The following is a 17,521-nucleotide window of genomic DNA, read 5'->3' on the forward strand; positions in this document are numbered from 1 at the left end:
ATTCGTGCAGAGTAGTAGTATGAACAAATTTCAAGCATACATTGTAAATTGAAAAATTTTAACCCAAGTCATGCTAGTATCAAAGATTTCAATTTGTAAGAATGTAAGGTATTGAGAATAAGGACTCATATTACAAATAATCAGAAAGACATGCGATAGTGGTTAACAAGGCTGATAAATTAAACAAGCTGACACTTACGGCTATTGATTACGGACTACTCCATATCATACAATTTTTTCAGCAAAAAAAGTAGCACTGGCTTACTTTTTTACACACAACAACAATGATCTGCAAATTGTTTTTGCAAAATTGGTGCCAGCAATATGGTTGAAAATCAAAGTGTACCATCCTTTGAACATAGCATGACAAGTTACAGCTCAATGATGAAAGCAATATTAGGAAATTTGTAAATGCTGAAACCATAGTGAGAGTCTATTTTATAAGAAAAAAAATTCTTCAAGTTAACTTAATCTGACACATTTTCCTTGCTGCTGTTTTTAAACCAAGCAGAATATCTAAAAGGAGTTGACATATATGTGCTTATTATCAAAGCTTATGCATCTTATGCCGAGCATGCTGAAGCAAAAGGTTCCGATCCAGCTTCAAAGATGAATTATGTGAGGTATTTTATTTTACAAGACCCAAGGCTCTGCATCACAGTTCTGTGAAGGATTGCACTCTTCCAAAAATAAGTAGTTTCTATTACATAGCATTTCAGAATTAATCTGTTGCTGAAACAGTCAGGTGTTTTGTTTTCCTGGTGATTACTCAATTGATTCAGCTTCATCTGTGTAAATTTGGAACTTCCATACTCCATGTTTTAGGTTTCACAAACTTACCATTTTATTGATGTTATTAGCACGGCCAAAGTGCAGAACTGAACTCACTGACAGCTGTGTATAAAGTTTTCTCCTTTCCATATGACTGATATACTCCATTTCGAAATAACAATTACACTCCCTTGAAACTGAGAACATTGTTAACTCAAACAATACAAACCTTTCATGACAAAATGTATGTAACGTTGTAAGTTTGTAACACAAGTATTTTACGAAATAATCTCACTGTTATATAAACTCGGAGTTTTTCATTCAGTGATACTCTACTCTGTTATGGAGAAAATTGAGATACAAACAATACTAAATGTTGCACTGCCGTGCTTTAGTGCTTACATGCCTAAAAAAGTCATCTGCATATTTTTCTTTCACAATACATTATTTGAAATCAACATGCACTGCTGAGGCGCAGACTATGAAGTATTTACATGATCCCAAGTCAAAAACGTTCTTGAAAGATATTTTTTGCAATTCACTCTGTCAAGCCAAGTCTTGCAGTCTTCCACGTCGAATAACACAGCAGCAACCTTTTATGCAGCTTCCTGCAGACCATCCATAGCTACATCGTAAATCTGAATCAACATTCCACGGATAAAATGGGCCCTAGCTGTTGGTTCCAATTAGTCAGAGGGACTTGAGAATTGGTTAACTCCTCCACATCATGTTCATCCAATGTTCAAGCGACACTCTTAGCAGCTTCCATATGAGTACCATCCGAAGCACATTAACAAGTACCTGGACATTTTAGAATTATAAGAGGATAGGCAGTCAATCATCAGGCAGAGTACAATCAAGCGAAAATGTAAAAGATTGTACACCATCCACTCAGAAAATAAAATCTTCAATTTTCTACAAATCAAGAATATAAATACTCAAAATACCTTTAAATTATGATAATGTAAGTTTGATATCAAATTCATGCTTCAAGAAAAATTTTATTTACGCTTCCACCTGCAATTAATTACCAGTACACTATATACAGTAAGTAGTATATTCTGCACAAGCATTCAAGCGTAGATGGTTCAATGGAAAAAATACATAGTGCTTCAAAACTAAATAGAAATGTAACTCAAAACTCTAACCTGAACGTTGAGGACCCCATGATCAAGCTAGGTACACAATTGAAACTGTCAATCTTGGTAGGTAATTGCCAAATAACCATCACAGCAAGCTCCCAAGCAGAGCTAGTACTTCCTGTGTAGTTTCAGACAAAATTCTAATTAGTAGCTGCTTAAATCATATTGGGATAGAGCCTATATAATATGAAGCTATATCTAATCAATTTAGGGTACCTCAGTGTAATTGCTTACCTTAATGATATATTGGGAATGTGTTGAATCTTGGGCCTGTCCTCTCCATATCTGCATCTGCTTTCTAGTTCTGGACATCCAATTATTTCAAGGTTCTGAAGGGAGGCAGTGAGATGCTCCAACCCCCCTGTTCCTACTCTCCTCAAATTACTGCAATAAGAAATTCGAAGGCTTCGTAGGGAACAAGTGTATTTGTATTTCCGGAATAAATCCCCGATTTCTGATAAACTCTGCACCTTCTCATCGCAAGTTACGTGGAGGGAAGTTAAACAGCGGGAGGGTATCACCTTGAGAAGACCCACATCATCTATCTCCACCTCCCTTAATCTGACGTCACCTTGTGAATTTCCAACCTCATCCAATTCCAAATCTTCTAGGCTTCGAAATGATGTTAACTTAGGGCATGCCATGATAACCAAGTTGGAGAGATGAGGGAACGTCAAGATATGGTCATCCTCAATCAACTCCTCCTCCCTCCACCATCCTTTAAAACTATCGAGACAGCGAATGTCAAGTGATTCAAGGGAGGGGAAGAATGCCGTCTTATCTTCTCCATTGTTGCTTCTTGTATCCTCCATATATTCCAGCTTATATAGAGAATCAAGATACAGTGATTTCAGATTACGCAGCTTACTCAAAGATGGTATCTGCTCCAAGTTACTACAGCGATAAAGGCTGATCTTGACAAGATGTGGGAGGGAGAGTGCCCAGTTTTCCTGCGCTCTACCCCACCTTGGAATTATCGTACCCTTGTAACCCAACAAGTTCAATTCCTTGAGATTTGAAGGTGGCTCTAGCTTTTCAATCACACCTTCCCTCTCTATATGTCCATCACTTACATCACCATTGTCAACAAATAAGATTTCAACCTCAGTGATATATTTCAGACCCTTCAAATACTCTCCTCCTTCATCATTCATGTTAAATTTACCGATTTTAATCTTTAAGTCTCCTTTTATGTTGGTCAGGGGTTTAAGGTCTTTGAGTTCTCCCATACTTAGTTCATCTGTAGAAACTCTCTTTTCCATACCCACCACAAAGAGTGGTAGCACCCTAAGATTAGTCAACTTACCCATGCCTGATGGCATACTAGTTAACTTTAAACACCCACTTAAATCAAAGTGCCTGAGACTTGTCAACTGACCTATGCTTGTAGGTATACTACTTAACCTATGACAATTACTTAAATCAAAGTGCCTAAGACTTGTCAACTGACCTGTGCTTGTAGGCATACTACTTAACCTACGACAATTCCTCAAATCAAAGTGCCTAAGACTTGTCAATTGACCTATGCTTGTAGGCATACTACTTAACCTACGACAATTACTTAAATCTAAGTGCCTAAGACTTGTCAGTTTATCCAAGCCCGAAGGCATACTACTCAACTCAAAACACTTACTTAAATTCAAGTGCCAAAGATTAGTCAATCTATCCATGCAAGGCATATCAGTTAATTTCTCACAACTACTTAAATTTAAATGCCTAAGTTTTACCAATTTGCTAAAATCTTTTGGCAATTCCCTCAACTGTTTGCAACTATGTAAATTTAATGTTTGCAGATTCTGTAGTCCAATAATAGATTCAGAGAGTGACTCTAAACGATAATTCCAAGACAGATCAAGATACCTTAAATGCAGTAGCTTACCAATTGAATCACACAACCTTTCTATATCTGATACTCTCTGCAAGCACAACACCCTCAAACACATCAAACTATCAATCTGTGTATCCGCAAGAGTTATTGAATGATTGTATGAATGATCGTATCTTGAAACAAAAGAACGAATCTTACTCTTAAAGTAAAATTTATTTGGACAATCACCAGCATAATATACATGACGAACTTTATCTCCCAATTTGGTTGTATTAGAACTCACTACACCAGTTTCCTCCCTCCCCACATCCATAGCAACATCGTGCATCAAGTCATGGATTTTCACGAACCCAATATCACCATGTTTATCCATTTCTACATCATGAAAGAAACACCTGCGTACCAGTATCAAGAAATGCTCCTCCGCCGCATCTTCTATGCTTTGATCTCTGTCTAGCGACACAATGTATCCTTGTGCCATCCAAAGGCCAATCAACTCCTTCCTTTCGAGTCTATAATCTTTGGGAAAGAGTGCACAATAGCTAAAACAACTCTTTAAAGAGGGTATAAGGTTGTGGTAACTACGCTTTAGTATAGACATAATTTCATTGTCACCTTTTTCAATTCCAGCAAATCCGCTGTGCTCAAATGTCTGCCACTTATTTACAGGCTGGCCAAATAAAAGACTACCTACCACCTTTATGGCAAGCGGTACGCCATAGCATTTTCCAACAATCTTCTTCCCAATATCAACTAAATCAGGATGATTTATTTGGTCTTGTTCCCCTTTGTCAAATGCTACAGACTCGAACAAGAGCCATGAATTCTTCAGAGACAAACCTTGCAATTTGTGCCCATGCTTTTCCCCGATAATTTTTGCAGTGATCTCTGAGCGTGTTGTTACCACAATCCGACTACCCTCTTGACCCAACATTAAGAACGTTCGGAGGCTACGCCATTTCTCACAATCTTCATTCCATACGTCATCAAGAACAAGCAAGTACTTCTTTCCTCTTAGTTGCTCTTGAAATTGCTTTTGCACCAATTCCATTGAGGAGTTATCATCAGGCCTTTTACCAGAAACTAATTCTAGGATTTTACAGAGAATGACCTTGACATCAAATTGCTCCCCATCTTGATCAGACACACAAACCCACAACCTTAACTTTGAATCTGGAAACTCTGCTACAACCCTTTCATCGTTATACACAAGCTGAGCAAGAGTAGTTTTACCCAAACCTCCAACTCCCACAATAGTCACAAAACGAAAACTTTCATGAACATTGCTCGGACTTAACAACATATCAATGACAACCTTTTTATCATCCTCCCTCCCAATAATATCCCCAGCATCCACGTAGGAACAAGTTTCCTGCCTCCTCCTACAAATGGGTTTATAGTCAACACTAAGCCCAAATTTGTGATGGTTACTAACAATATTATTCAACTGCTCCTTAATGTCCTTAACCTGACGAGACATTCTATAAGCTTGACTCACCTCCTTTTTCTTACCAGAAAAAAAGTGGTTTACCTTTTTAAGGAACTTATGATCCTTGTTGCCATCAAGCAGCTTGAGCTCAGCAAGGGTGAAGAACTCATCGAACAGATCATCAGCATCGTAAACAACATCCTTGAGTTTAGCAATGTAGCCGCGTGCTTCTTGGGAAAGCTCACGCTTGGAGTCGGCATCAAGGAGCACGTTTTTGATGGTGGAGACGGTGTCGTTGAGCTCGTCGAGTTGAGATTTGTAGCCCCACATGTCACAAATCTCTTTGATGATCTCAGATCCAATAATTTCAATGAGCTTTTCAGCAAGGATGATTCCGATTTCGGCCATTGGGGAATTAAAAGAGATGAGAATGAAGAGATGGGAGGATTTAGAAGGATGCTGTAATTTGTTTAAGGAGTAAATGAGTAGTGTTAAATGAACAAGTATGTACTTCACAACTACCAAACAAATATAATGAGCTCCACTTGTTTACTGAAGGTGACTTGTGAGTAGAAATCATCAGCACCTTCCTGTTGGTTTCCATGAAATGAACCGGAACCACATCAACTTATGTAATTATTCAATCTTACTCGTATAATACAGTACATTGTAAGATTTTTGGCACATAATCTGTTTGAAAATTCAACCTACTTTTTCAAGTAAATACAAAAGAAAGGTAATGAAGTTTGGGAATAGTTGTAAACAAGGTACTAAAGTGACAATAGTTGCAAAGAAGGTACTGAAACCTTGGTCAAAGGTTAAAAAAAATCTGATAATGACCTACATCAAACTCCCATTTTAACTTGAAAAAAAAAATTAAATTAAAAAAAATATTATTTCTTCAGTTTAAAACCAGAGCATAAATCTAAGTCAATTATACAAATATATAAAGATCATGCAAATGAATTAATAACAAATACGAAGTATAAAAAATTTAGTATTATCAACTTATTAATCAAAGATTGTATGCCAATAGTTAATTAATTAATTTGATAAAAATGCAGACCCTAGAATTAACAGAAGCAACAAAATTGAAAACTAAAATAAATAAAATTGAAAGGTGTTCAACTGATCCTCACCATTAAACCACTTGGGTGAAAATTGATGAACTGAACTTGTTGGAGATTACAGATCTGGAAACTCGGAACAAATTAATTGACCCATCATCAATTTGCTCATACCCTTTCCAAATTTCTTCTCCCAAAAACTAAGATTGCTTTTAAAATTAAGCCTGATGTAGTGAAAGTGGAGCAAGGAAGGGCCCTGATTTTTGAAGACATCGTTTGGATAAAGCAAATTTTAATGAACAATTTCCCGCAAAAGATTTTAAGAATGGCTGCTGATATTTTTTTGGTTTGAGGTTTTCTTTTTCTTTCTTTTTCTTTTTTTTTTTTTGGTTGGGTTTTGGATGAAATTACCTGTAAATATTTTTTTTCTTTTTCTGGGACCTGTAAAATATTAATTCAGTACCTATTAATTTGTGTCAGTCAATTGCATTTTCTATTTTTTTTTACTAACTTTTCCCGTTTGCACTAGGTCATTAGAACAACTTCTCAAACTTTGGTACCTTTATTACAACTTCTTGCAAACTTTGATACCTTTCATTTATGTTTATTCACTTTGTCTACTTTTATACGGAGTACTTCGTATACACAAACTTTATTACTTTTACTCTGTCCGTTCTCCAAAAAATGAAAAACATGGAGGTTGTATAAAAATAAAATTCGTTTTAAGGTTCTGAAGTTAGTATCACTAGTACGTGTTGGGAGTCTTGGTACATAAGGTCATCAAACAAGTTGGACCCAAATTCGATTTAAGAAGTTGTATAGCCAATCCAATAATAGTTTTGTTTTTTTCTTTTTTTAATTCTTTTAATATACGAAGTATAATAGTTTTGGTAATAATGATCTCTCTCTTCGCCTTAAGAAGCACTCACTGACTCTGCATGCTCTGACGTAGGGGTGTCAGCTCGGATAATCGGATCGGGTCTGATATGGTCGGGTCGGGTTAGGTAAATTTTTAAAGTTGAGTTATACTAAGTTATTATATCCATGCGAGTCCAAATCTGAATCAGATATTTTTCGGGTCGGTTTCGGATCGGGTCAGGTGTGCTTTTGACACCTCTACTCTGACGTGGTGGTTGTTCGTAGGCGATAGTTGTTTGGCGGTTGGTAGGGTAACAAGTTACAGAGTGATTAAAGAAAGTGAAAGTGGAATATGATACATTTTATACGGGGGCATGTTTGTAAATTAAAGTATAATAAAATACGAGCGTTACCCGATAAATATTGAACGTGGTTTAGCAATTCACTAGTTATGTAGTTATCTTACAAAGTCGTACATAACACTAACTTATAAAGAACATCATCTTCAACTTTTGTCACATTATTCTCAAGTTCAACATCCAGATTCATCAAATTTCAAAAACGAAAATAAACAATGAATTTTATGATTACAAAATATTCTAATTCAAATCTAAGATAACACATTTAATGAAAAATAAATACAGAATTTCATTCAAAATATTCTTATTCACCTTCAATAACAATCACTCCATTACCAAAACAATGATCAAAAGCACCACGAAACTCGATCTAAACGCACAACCATCGTCTTCTATTAGAAGAGCTAGATTAAGCCCGTGCAATGCACGGTTTGTTTGATTTTTTTTATATTTTTTTTTATTTATTTATTTGTATTTATGAGCTAAAATTTGTTATATATTTAGATAAAATTCCTAATATTAAAAGATAATATTTAATATTAAATTTGTTTAAACTTAAAAATTTTCATTTGCCAATTTTGCTTACGTGGCATTTGAATTATTTAATTCTAAAAGAAATTAATAATCTCTTATTTAATTGGCTATTACTAAGATTTATAATCCTACATGGCGTGCTGAGAAAATTAGATACTACGTGGGTCTCTAAAAATTATGTTCATTATTTATATTACAAATGTTCTTTAGGAAGCTAGATAATTTTCTTTACAAAATAGTTATATAATATCTACAAAACAACTAGATGTAACGTTCTTTATATAATAGCTATATGTTCTTTACAATACAACTGTATATTCTTTACTGAACAAATAGATGTTCATTCCACCTTTTTTTTTTTTTTAAGAAAATCGAATGCACGAAGCATGATGCATCCGCCTCCACCACCAGATTCCCTTATGGACTAGTGGTAAGAGAATGAAACTTCTTAAGTCTAGGTTCTGGGTTCAAGCATCTCTTTCTCTCTAAAAAACATATGCCTCCAGGGAAAAAATTTCATGTTTTGTTGGGTTTGGGAGGTTGGAGGAACTGAGATGAAACAACTCAAGGACACGTGGGTAGCACATGACTAGTCCAATTTGCCTCCATCTCCACCTCCGTTTTCCTCCAATTATCCGTTCTTTGTTATTAGGAAAAATTGAAATTGATAATCATACTTTTGCGTATTCTGGAAATAATCCTACCTTTGGCTCATCTTCTTAAAATTATCCTACCTTTGCGTATTTTGGAAATAATCCCACCTTTAAACCCCATATTCTTAAAACAAGCTTTTTTTACTTTCAACCTGCTACACAGGTTAATTTTTTTTTTCTTTAATCCCTATTCTTCCACTTTACCCCATTCCTCCGTGTCCCACCATCACTGCACCCATCACCACCGAACTGACCCAACTCCAAAACACCACTTGAATCGAGGAAGAGGGAAAGGGAAGGGTTTGCCATGTCCAATCCCCACCCCAAATCCCCTCTTAACCACCAAATCGAAACCCACCTGAATTGAAAATCTCGTTCAGGTGTGGCGTCTGGGTTCGACAGGGAAGGGGTTCAGACCTTTTGTCCGGCCTAGAACTCAATCTACAGCAGCGGACGAATCGGAGTTTCTCGACGTTCGGGCAGCAACGAGAAGTTCAACTTCAAAATACAGTACATAAAATGGGAATTATGGGATTGTGATGAGAAAATGAGCCAAAATGGATAGTTTCAATTTTTTCTTGTTATTATTATTTTTACAATCAACAGTGTTCCTCAAATGAGAAATTTACTAATTATGTTGGCACTGGAAACAAACTCCATGCGAATGAAATTGCCAAAAGTAATAAGCTTCAAATTCATCTTCATTCTTTATTTTCTCTCCCTTCAATTCATCACTATCAAAACTACCCAAGACCCATCTTCATCAATCATTTCCAGATTCCAAGAATACCTTCGAATTAACACTGCTCAACCAAACCCCAATTACTATGAAGCTGCTGATTTCATCCTTTCTCAAGCTAATACTTTATCCCTTGAATCTCAGACTATTGAATTTGTCAAGAATAAACCCTTAATTTTGCTCAAATGGCCTGGCAAAAACCCCAATTTACCCTCAGTTCTTCTCAATTCTCACACCGACGTCGTTCCGGTGGAATTTCAGAAGTGGGTTCATGACCCTTTTGGTGCTCACATTGATTCTAATGGAAAAATTTATGCCAGAGGTACTCAGGTAAGTATTTTCATCAATATTTCATTTATTTATTTTTGGTAAGTTGTGTTGAATGATTCATGCAGATTGACTAAAGGGTATGATTGCAGTTTATGACTATCAAAGTAGCAAATTGAAAGTTTATACCTTTCTGTTTTGTGGTAGTTTGAAGAACTGGGTACTGGGTTATATAAGGGTTTATATGTTTGAATTTTAAAGTCTGATTTATAATATTGTTGAAAAATCATTTTCTAAAAAAAAAAATATCTATGTTAAGGAGTTATGATATTGTGGAAATGTTCCAATTTGAGAGTGATTTATAAGAAGCATCCTGTTGTTTATGTACATCATTTCTACTTATAAATATAAGTGATTGTGAAATTATGATAGATGTTGATCAGCATTTATGCTGTGCAAGCAGGATATGAAAAGTGTGGGAATGCAGTACTTAGAAGCTATTAGGAAGCTGAAGGATTCTGGTTTCGAGCCAATTCGTACTATTTATCTATCATATGTGCCGGATGAAGAGATTGGGGGACGCGATGGGGCTGAGAAGCTGGCCGAGTCTGATGTGTTTGAGAAAATGAATGTGGCCTTTGTGCTGGATGAGGGAATACCTTCACCAGATGAGAAGTATTTGGCATATAATGGGGAGAGGTCACCAATGTGGTTGGTTATCAAGGCAACTGGGGCTCCTGGGCATGGGGCAAAGCTGTATGACAATACTGCAATGGAGAACTTGATGAAGAGTGTTGAGAGTATCAGGGGTTTTCGTGCGTCGCAGTTTGATATGCTAAAAGCTGGCTTGAAAACTGATGGAGAGGTGATTTCGGTAAACTTGGTATATTTGAGAGCTGGCACACAAACACCTTCTGTAAGTCCGTGTCTTACTGTATTTGTTGTATCAAAGGGTCTCATGTCTCATGCTAATGATGAGAATCATTAGATAATAGTTGCCTAAGATGCAATTGTTCTTGAGTGATTTTGGTATTGTCTGTCAGGGATTTGTCATGAATTTACAACCTTCTGAAGCTGAAGCAGGTATTGACATTCGGGTTCCACCTACAGCTGATCAGAAATCACTTGAAAAGCGCATTGCTGAGGAGTGGGCTCCTGCTTCACGCAACATGACATTTGAGGTAGCACTTAGCAGTTGCTTGATTAACAAGATTTTTTTCCTTGCTGATTTACACAATAAAATAATAACCATTGTTGCCTTGCATTGTGAAAGTCTATTAAAAAAATTTAATTTAATCGTACCCTGCTATCTACTTATCTCTATGCATGCTTATGCTATTGTTTGATCCGATGCTATATGCTGTACTACTGTGGCTGTTTCAATTGTGATGGTTCTCTATGGCTCTTTACTTACTTGCCTCGGAAAGTGAATCAAGCATATAGACTGCATTAGGAATGTTAAAAGCTTAATCACAAATTGCAATTGATAAGAATCAATGAACAAGAAATGCCAGCAAGAGCATTAATCTTCTCTCTTATTATCTGAACCTGTTATGTAAATTCTTGTTCATATGGCCACATGTTGAATTTTTTCTTCTCTGGTTGAAGCCTTGTAAGTCTCTTACGTGTGCTATAAGGCTTGAAAACTTGTAAGAAATGTACTTTATACGGGCTTCAATCAAAAATTTTTTATTCCCATACTTTTTATTTTTTATTTTATTATTATTATTTTTTTGATTTATAATTTTCAATTTTGTAATTATAATCAATTAATCACCAAGGTTTTCATGGACAGTTTAAGACTGAGATATAATCTGCCGGGAATTTGAACTTGAACTGAAACTACATGAATCCAACCTTTAGATATCAGACCCCAAGTTTAGGTGCACATGCTAACAAGTGTATATTTTATAGTGCAGACTGTATCATGAATTGTTGGGATGATGCATGTGTGGACATGCAATAATTAAAAACCCTACACATTGATATCCCCTTTGCTGTTTGACTGATATGGTATTGGCTTGTGCAGTTCAAGCAGAAGGTTCCTGTGGTTGACAAATTTGGCAAGCCTGCTCTCACAGTTGCTGATGATTCAAACCCCTGGTGGGTTCTTTTAGAAAAAGCTGTCCGTGATTCTGGTGGAATAGTTCGAAAGCCGGAGGTAAGCTTTGGAACAACAGATGCTCGTTACTTTAGGCAACAAGGACTGGCAGCTATTGGATTCTCTCCTATTGCAAATACTCCTCTCCTTCTACATGACCACAATGAGGTACATAATAGCTTCTGTCCTTGTTTTTTTATCTTTCAGGTGGAAACAATTTTGAATATTGATGTGATCTCTTTTTTTATTGTAAGTATTTATATAGAAATTTATTTGTGGAATCAATCACATAAGTGGGGAGTTGTTAACCTCATAAGTGCTAGTTTTGGTTAAATTTTCTTTCTACTTGTAAGTTGTAACTAGTAATTCTTGTTTTCTTGTTAGGAGTGTTTTGTATACTTGTTACTTTTGGAGTCTTCTTTATACGAAGCTGATAAAATTTTGAACTTAACATCTATTCTTGTGCACTAGATAGGATGTACTGTACTAGAAACCTTATCCAGTTTTATCAGATTTAAATTCAGGTCCTCAACTAAAATACAACCCTCTGAATGTTGTTTGGTGTGCTGTGGGAACCAGCAATTGTTGCTCTTCTCCTCTGTATTTTTACAAACTACTTGTATCATTTACATTAGGTTTATACGAAGTACGTACTTTCTAACAATTGCATTTTTACTTGCTGCAGCACCTAAATCAACGGGAATATCTTAAAGGAGTTGACATATATGCTTCTATAATCAAAGCTTATGCTTCTTTTACAGAGGAGACAGAAGCTAACGCTTCCAAAGCTGAGTTGTAAAAGAACGGTTAGTATCTTTGCCCATTGTTAGAATACTGGAATTTTCCTCCTCATCACCCATGCAACCAAATTGAACTTCTTTCTATCACCATTGCTTATAACTTGGTGCAACCTGACTGTCAGTGACAGAATATCTCAAAGGAGTAGATAAAAAAAAGCTACTCTCATCACGGCTTATGTATCGTATATTCGTATGCTGACCGATTTATGGAAATAAGCTGAGGCTTTGTAGGATGAATTGTTGTAAGTGATTGGCCCCACCTTTCACTTGACTATTCTGCCAGGAGCTGAGGAAAACATTTGTCGTTTCTAGGTGAAGATTTCAAGTGATTTCGGTCACTATTGCAGCTAAATAGAGTTGAACTTCTTGGAACTTCACTTGTATCTATTGTTAAGGCTCAAATAATTTATCAGTTAGGAATTTTATTTTTAGTGTTTGTACTTTGAATAATTCTGGGTATTATGCATGTTCAATGTTTATCTTTGAATCTTTGATCTTCTCTTGGGAGAGGCACTTTGTACCAAACAAAGGCAAAAGGAAAGAGGGAACTTGATTTCCTTTTCTGAATGTTTGAACATCACCAAACACTGAAACACACTGGATAATTTTGGGGTATTCTTTTACTTTCTCCCATCCCTCCCTTTTCCCTTTCCCTTTCCCCTTCGCCTTTCTCCACTTCGAACCAAACCTAAGCTGTGTGCCTGTATGTACCAAATATCTGACCAACAAAGTAAATTGACATTCATACAAACTCATATGCTTCTAACTCAGTATTGTATACATAAAAGCGAATGCCGATTTCAATGCTTTTACTAATACAAGTGTTTAGAATAACGGGTAAAACAATTTTTCAATTCAACCATAGATTTTGAGACCCGGTAATCCAGCAATTGTTGCAAGCGTTTTTTTCCTAATTGGAATACAACCGATTCGAATCCAAATTAGTCGGAGTTCAATAGGGTCATTCGTGCTTTTGTCATAGGAATTAGGAAGTCAAATTAAACTAGACCGAAGCATATTAACTATTAAGTAAAGGCTTAAGCCAAAACCCATCTTCTTCAAGAAATTATGCAAACGATCAAAACCTTCTTCAATCTCTGCTTTCTCTCTCTTCTATTCTTCACTTGCGAAGCAACCCAAAACTCATCTTCATCTTCATCAATCATCTCTAGATTTCAAGAATATCTTCAAATTAACACAGCTTACCCAAATCCCAATTACTATGAAGCTGTAGATTTCATCCTGTCTCAAGCTAAATCTTTATCCCTTGAATCCCAGACTATTGAATTTGTCAAAGGTAAGCCTTTAGTCTTGCTCAAATGGCCTGGAAAAAACCCCAAATTGCCCTCAGTTCTTCTCAACTCTCACACCGACGTCGTTCCGGCTGAACCCCACAAATGGGCGCACCACCCTTTCAGTGCTCACATTGATTCTGATGGCAATATTTATGCTAGAGGTTCTCAGGTTAGCACTCCAATCAATAATTTAATTTTTTCATTTAAATTTATATTCTTTTTGTATCTTTTGATCAAGTTCTATTGATAAATCCATGAATTGTCACCTTTGTAATTGAAATTATAATATGCATTCATTAGAAGACACCTAAAGTAATTAAGGGTATGTTGAGAAATTTTATACTTGTTAACATGCGATTTAAATGGTTAGCATTCTAGGAAGTTAATATAAAATAGTATCCGTTTTTAAGATAGTGGGGTTGTTAGTTTGCTACTTCATTCACAGGACAGGTGAGTACTGAATTCTGTGTCTAAAGGGCAATGGTTTTTCAGAGATTATAGATTGGCGTTGTAAGTTGAATCTTGAGAATTGAAATAGTGGGTTTTGGACTCTAATAATAAGGGTGAAAAATGAAATTGTAATATGTAAAAAGTTCTGTATTTCATTGAACTAATGGCTGTTATCCATTAATCTGCAAGTTACTATGATGTTTTCTAAACTTGAGGATAGTAATGTTTTCTTATAAGATAATTGTATACCCTGTATCATTCCCGGGTCTGAAGGAATTCTTATACCGATGGTAGCACACTATCATCTATATGGGTATCTTTCGCGTTCTGTTATTGATGCATTGATTTGTCTGTGTGTATGACTGTATGTGAATATGATAGTTGATTGTAATATCCATGTACACTATCCATGCAGGATATGAAATGTGTGGGTACTCAGTATTTAGAAGCTATTCGGAAGCTAAAGAATTCTGGTTTTGAGCCTACTCGTACTATATATTTGTCATTTGTGCCAGATGAAGAGAGTGGAGGACTTGATGGGGCTGAGAAGTTGGCTGAGTCAGAATTGTTTGAGAAAATGAATGTGGCCTTTTTGCTTGATGAGGGAATGCCTTCACCAAATGAAAAGTATCTGGCTTATTATGCGGAGAGGTCACTAATGTGGCTGGTTATTAAAGCTACTGGGGCACCAGGGCATGGGGCAAAGTTGTATGACAATACTGCAATGGAGAATTTGTTGAAGAGTATTGAGATTATACGGAGATTTCGAGCATCACAATTTGATATGGTAAAGGCTGGCTTAAAAGATGAGGGAGAAGTGATTTCAGTAAATATGGTGTTTTTGAAAGCTGGCACACAAACTCCTACAGTAAGTTTGTGACTTCAATTTCATTAATCCATAAAATTGACTATGTAAAGTTAAAACTGTAAGTCATCGGTCATTTGGTGGATTTAGTTACAGACAAATGTCTATGATTATAAAGGTCTTAACTTTATGCAAAACTTTAGAAAGGTCTCTAGATTCTAAGAAGCTAATGTCGTGTTCTTGGAACTGGTTGCTTACCTTTTTTCGGGCAAAGCTTTAGCAGGCATTAAAGTGAGCTTTTTTATCCAGTTTAATTCATCATTTCTCATTCTGAAACTATTACATGTCTGGTCCCTGGATTGAAAGTACACCTGGCCTAATCTTTTTTATTGCTTAATCTAGCTGTATAATATATCAATTAATTATTGTCTCAGCTCCATTAATATGGGACTTCTCAATGTTTGTCAGGGTTTTGTTATGAATCTGCAACCTTCTGAAGCTGAAGCAGGTTTTGACATTCGGGTTCCACCAACAGCTGACCTAAAATCCCTTGAAAAGCGTATTGCTGAGGAGTGGGCCCCTGCTTCACGCAATATGACATTTGAGGTAGGAGTTGTTAGTCTCAAGGATTATTTTTGTTAATTCCATGGTAATCAATTGACCTCCTAAATGTCCCGCCTTTACTTTTATGACTAGCCATGTGCTTCAGTAGCAATCTTTTCCTCCTCTGTTGTGTTTAAGATTTTGAACTTGATAATAAAGACTGAGTCAGGTATATGATGTACCCTCCAGAGTCCTAGGATATATATTTTTCAGTGTATCTTAAATACATATATAAACTGTCAAAAGAACCAAAAAGCTACTTAGTCCATATAATTAATTTGCTCAATTTGTAAATTCTCAGCTGGTGAAGTAAACAGTTTGGGCTTTTCTTGTATTGGCCTGAAAGAAAATGTTATGCAGCAAGAATAGAGGGAGGGGAAGAGCTCAGTAATAGGAAATAAAACTGCCAGGAAGATCTGGAGTGAAAAGTGTTGGTTCCTAGTGCAGCCTACTTGTGTGCAGTGCACTTAATGCATGTAAACTTGCTGTTTGTCTTTCTAATTCTATGTATTTGATACTCTCACATAGATGGGTGCTTGATAACTTTTATATGTAATTCTGTATGTATAACTTTGTTCTGCCCTTGTGTGTGTAATTGAGGTTTTCTATTCCTAATAATTTATTGGTTTGACTGGGGGATTGTTGCTTGCCAGTTTATTCAGAAGGATCCTTTGCTTGACAAGTTTGGCAGGCCAATTCTCACAGTTGCAGACAGTTCAAATCCATGGTGGTTCCTCTTTAAAGAAGCCATTCAGAAAGCAGGTGGAAAACTTGAGAAGCCGGAGATTCTCCTTGGCGCAACTGATGCTAGTTTTTTTAGGCAAAGAGGTCTGCCAGCTATAGGATTCTCTGCCATAGCAAATACTCCAGACCGAGTACATGATCACAATGAGGTACATGATAATTTTCATTTATATTGTTAATTTACCACTCTGAACTTATACATGTCCATTAGTAAACATTTATCTTCCATTGCTGCAGTATATTTTAAAATTTAGCGAACTGGGTATCGGTTGTAGTTGTAGTTGCAGTATCCTTGAATCTACATCTTCGTGTTATAATTGGAAATGGTACATACCTAGATCCTGTATGTTTAGGATAAAACCTTATATTAGTACTTCTTTCAACCTTAGCATTTTCTTGGTGTTTTTCCTCTGAAGTATCCTCTGTATATTCATATATTGTGGATGTTTTTACCAAGGTGCAATCTTAGATATTTAATATACTCTAATGTTATCTGTTTATTATATAACAGACAAACTTTTAGGAATACAGATAAGAATGCCTGAAAGTGGCTGAAACTTATCCCTCTCGCCTCTTCGCTATTGCGTTACTTGCAATTTTAAGTTCAAAACATGAAATGGCAGTTTATATGGTCTTCCTCTCTAAAAGCTCAAGTCCTAGCATACTTTAACTTAAATTTGTAGTTTCTTCTAACAGCCACATGTTTGCTTGCTGCAGTTCCTAAATCAAGAGGAATATCTTAAAGGAGTAGATATATACGTGTCAATTATCAAAGCTTATGCATCATATGCTGGACATGCTGAAGCTAAAGCTTCTAAATATGAGCTGTGAAAGAACAGCAGGCAAGCCTAACTGAGATATCTGGATTTTGCCACTCTTTTGTCGTGCTGCAGTCATCTTACAGCACCTCCGTTCTATCAAATTATGGATCAGAAACTAGTTTTCAGAAGAACAATTCAGCGGTTTGGTCAATTTTGGCAAATGTTATGGGTGTGTAAAAATTCTGTATAGTACTTCAAGTCTTCATTAGTCATTTTTTAACAATAAAATATTTCAGCAGCTGCTCCACTTGTGAT

General features: G+C 36.1%; 3 protein-coding genes across 5 annotated transcripts; 2 read left to right on the forward strand and 1 right to left on the reverse strand.

Annotated features, from left to right (window-relative positions):
- Positions 1 to 1,011: 1,011 nt before the first annotated feature.
- LOC145620709 (uncharacterized) lies at positions 1,012 to 6,887 on the reverse strand. The gene is made up of 5 exons (XM_081675416.1): positions 6,310 to 6,887; positions 2,148 to 5,760; positions 1,920 to 2,031; positions 1,719 to 1,788; positions 1,012 to 1,572 (listed from the first exon to the last, which is right to left on the reverse strand). Exons 2-3 carry the CDS (start codon positions 5,576 to 5,578, stop codon positions 2,022 to 2,024), a joined length of 3,441 nt encoding a protein of 1,146 aa, XP_081531542.1. The 5' UTR covers positions 5,579 to 5,760; positions 6,310 to 6,887; the 3' UTR covers positions 1,012 to 1,572; positions 1,719 to 1,788; positions 1,920 to 2,021.
- A 2,048-nt stretch (positions 6,888 to 8,935) lies between these two features.
- Positions 8,936 to 13,035, forward strand: LOC145620716 (uncharacterized). 3 transcript variants are annotated; one of them, XM_081675426.1, is made up of 6 exons: positions 8,937 to 9,710; positions 10,111 to 10,563; positions 10,691 to 10,828; positions 11,677 to 11,916; positions 12,434 to 12,554; positions 12,671 to 13,035. In XM_081675426.1, the coding sequence occupies exons 1-5, from the start codon at positions 9,258 to 9,260 to the stop codon at positions 12,545 to 12,547; spliced, it is 1,398 nt and encodes a 465-aa protein (XP_081531552.1). In that variant the 5' UTR covers positions 8,937 to 9,257; the 3' UTR covers positions 12,548 to 12,554; positions 12,671 to 13,035. The 3 variants fall into 3 exon arrangements, with proteins under 3 accessions (XP_081531553.1, XP_081531552.1, XP_081531551.1); XM_081675427.1 differs by having other exon boundaries at positions 8,936 to 9,710; positions 10,111 to 10,512; positions 12,434 to 13,035; XM_081675425.1 differs by having other exon boundaries at positions 12,434 to 13,035.
- A 581-nt stretch (positions 13,036 to 13,616) lies between these two features.
- Positions 13,617 to 17,501, forward strand: LOC145620717 (uncharacterized). Its single transcript, XM_081675428.1, has 5 exons — positions 13,617 to 14,012; positions 14,709 to 15,161; positions 15,567 to 15,704; positions 16,355 to 16,594; positions 17,163 to 17,501. The coding sequence occupies exons 1-5, from the start codon at positions 13,617 to 13,619 to the stop codon at positions 17,274 to 17,276; spliced, it is 1,341 nt and encodes a 446-aa protein (XP_081531554.1). The 3' UTR covers positions 17,277 to 17,501.
- Positions 17,502 to 17,521: the final 20 nt, after the last annotated feature.

This window comes from Chenopodium album, chromosome 27 (genome assembly GCF_948465745.1).
Source record: "Chenopodium album chromosome 27, dcCheAlbu1.1, whole genome shotgun sequence".
NCBI classification, from domain to species: domain Eukaryota; kingdom Viridiplantae; phylum Streptophyta; class Magnoliopsida; order Caryophyllales; family Amaranthaceae; genus Chenopodium; species Chenopodium album.

Bases quoted from the DNA above. Each gene is read 5' to 3' on its own strand.
- LOC145620717 (XM_081675428.1), top strand. From the start codon at position 13,617: ATGCAAACGATCAAAACCTTCTTCAATCTCTGCTTTCTCTCTCTTCTA. The intron at 15,705-16,354 runs GTAGGAGTTGTT...GTTGCTTGCCAG, and splicing joins CACGCAATATGACATTTGAG to TTTATTCAGAAGGATCCTTT. The intron at 16,595-17,162 runs GTACATGATAAT...TGCTTGCTGCAG, and splicing joins GAGTACATGATCACAATGAG to TTCCTAAATCAAGAGGAATA.
- LOC145620709 (XM_081675416.1), bottom strand. From the start codon at position 5,578: ATGGCCGAAATCGGAATCATCCTTGCTGAAAAGCTCATTGAAATTATT.
- LOC145620716 (XM_081675425.1), top strand. From the start codon at position 9,258: ATGAGAAATTTACTAATTATGTTGGCACTGGAAACAAACTCCATGCGA. The intron at 10,564-10,690 runs GTAAGTCCGTGT...ATTGTCTGTCAG, and splicing joins CTGGCACACAAACACCTTCT to GGATTTGTCATGAATTTACA. The intron at 11,917-12,433 runs GTACATAATAGC...TACTTGCTGCAG, and splicing joins TTCTACATGACCACAATGAG to CACCTAAATCAACGGGAATA.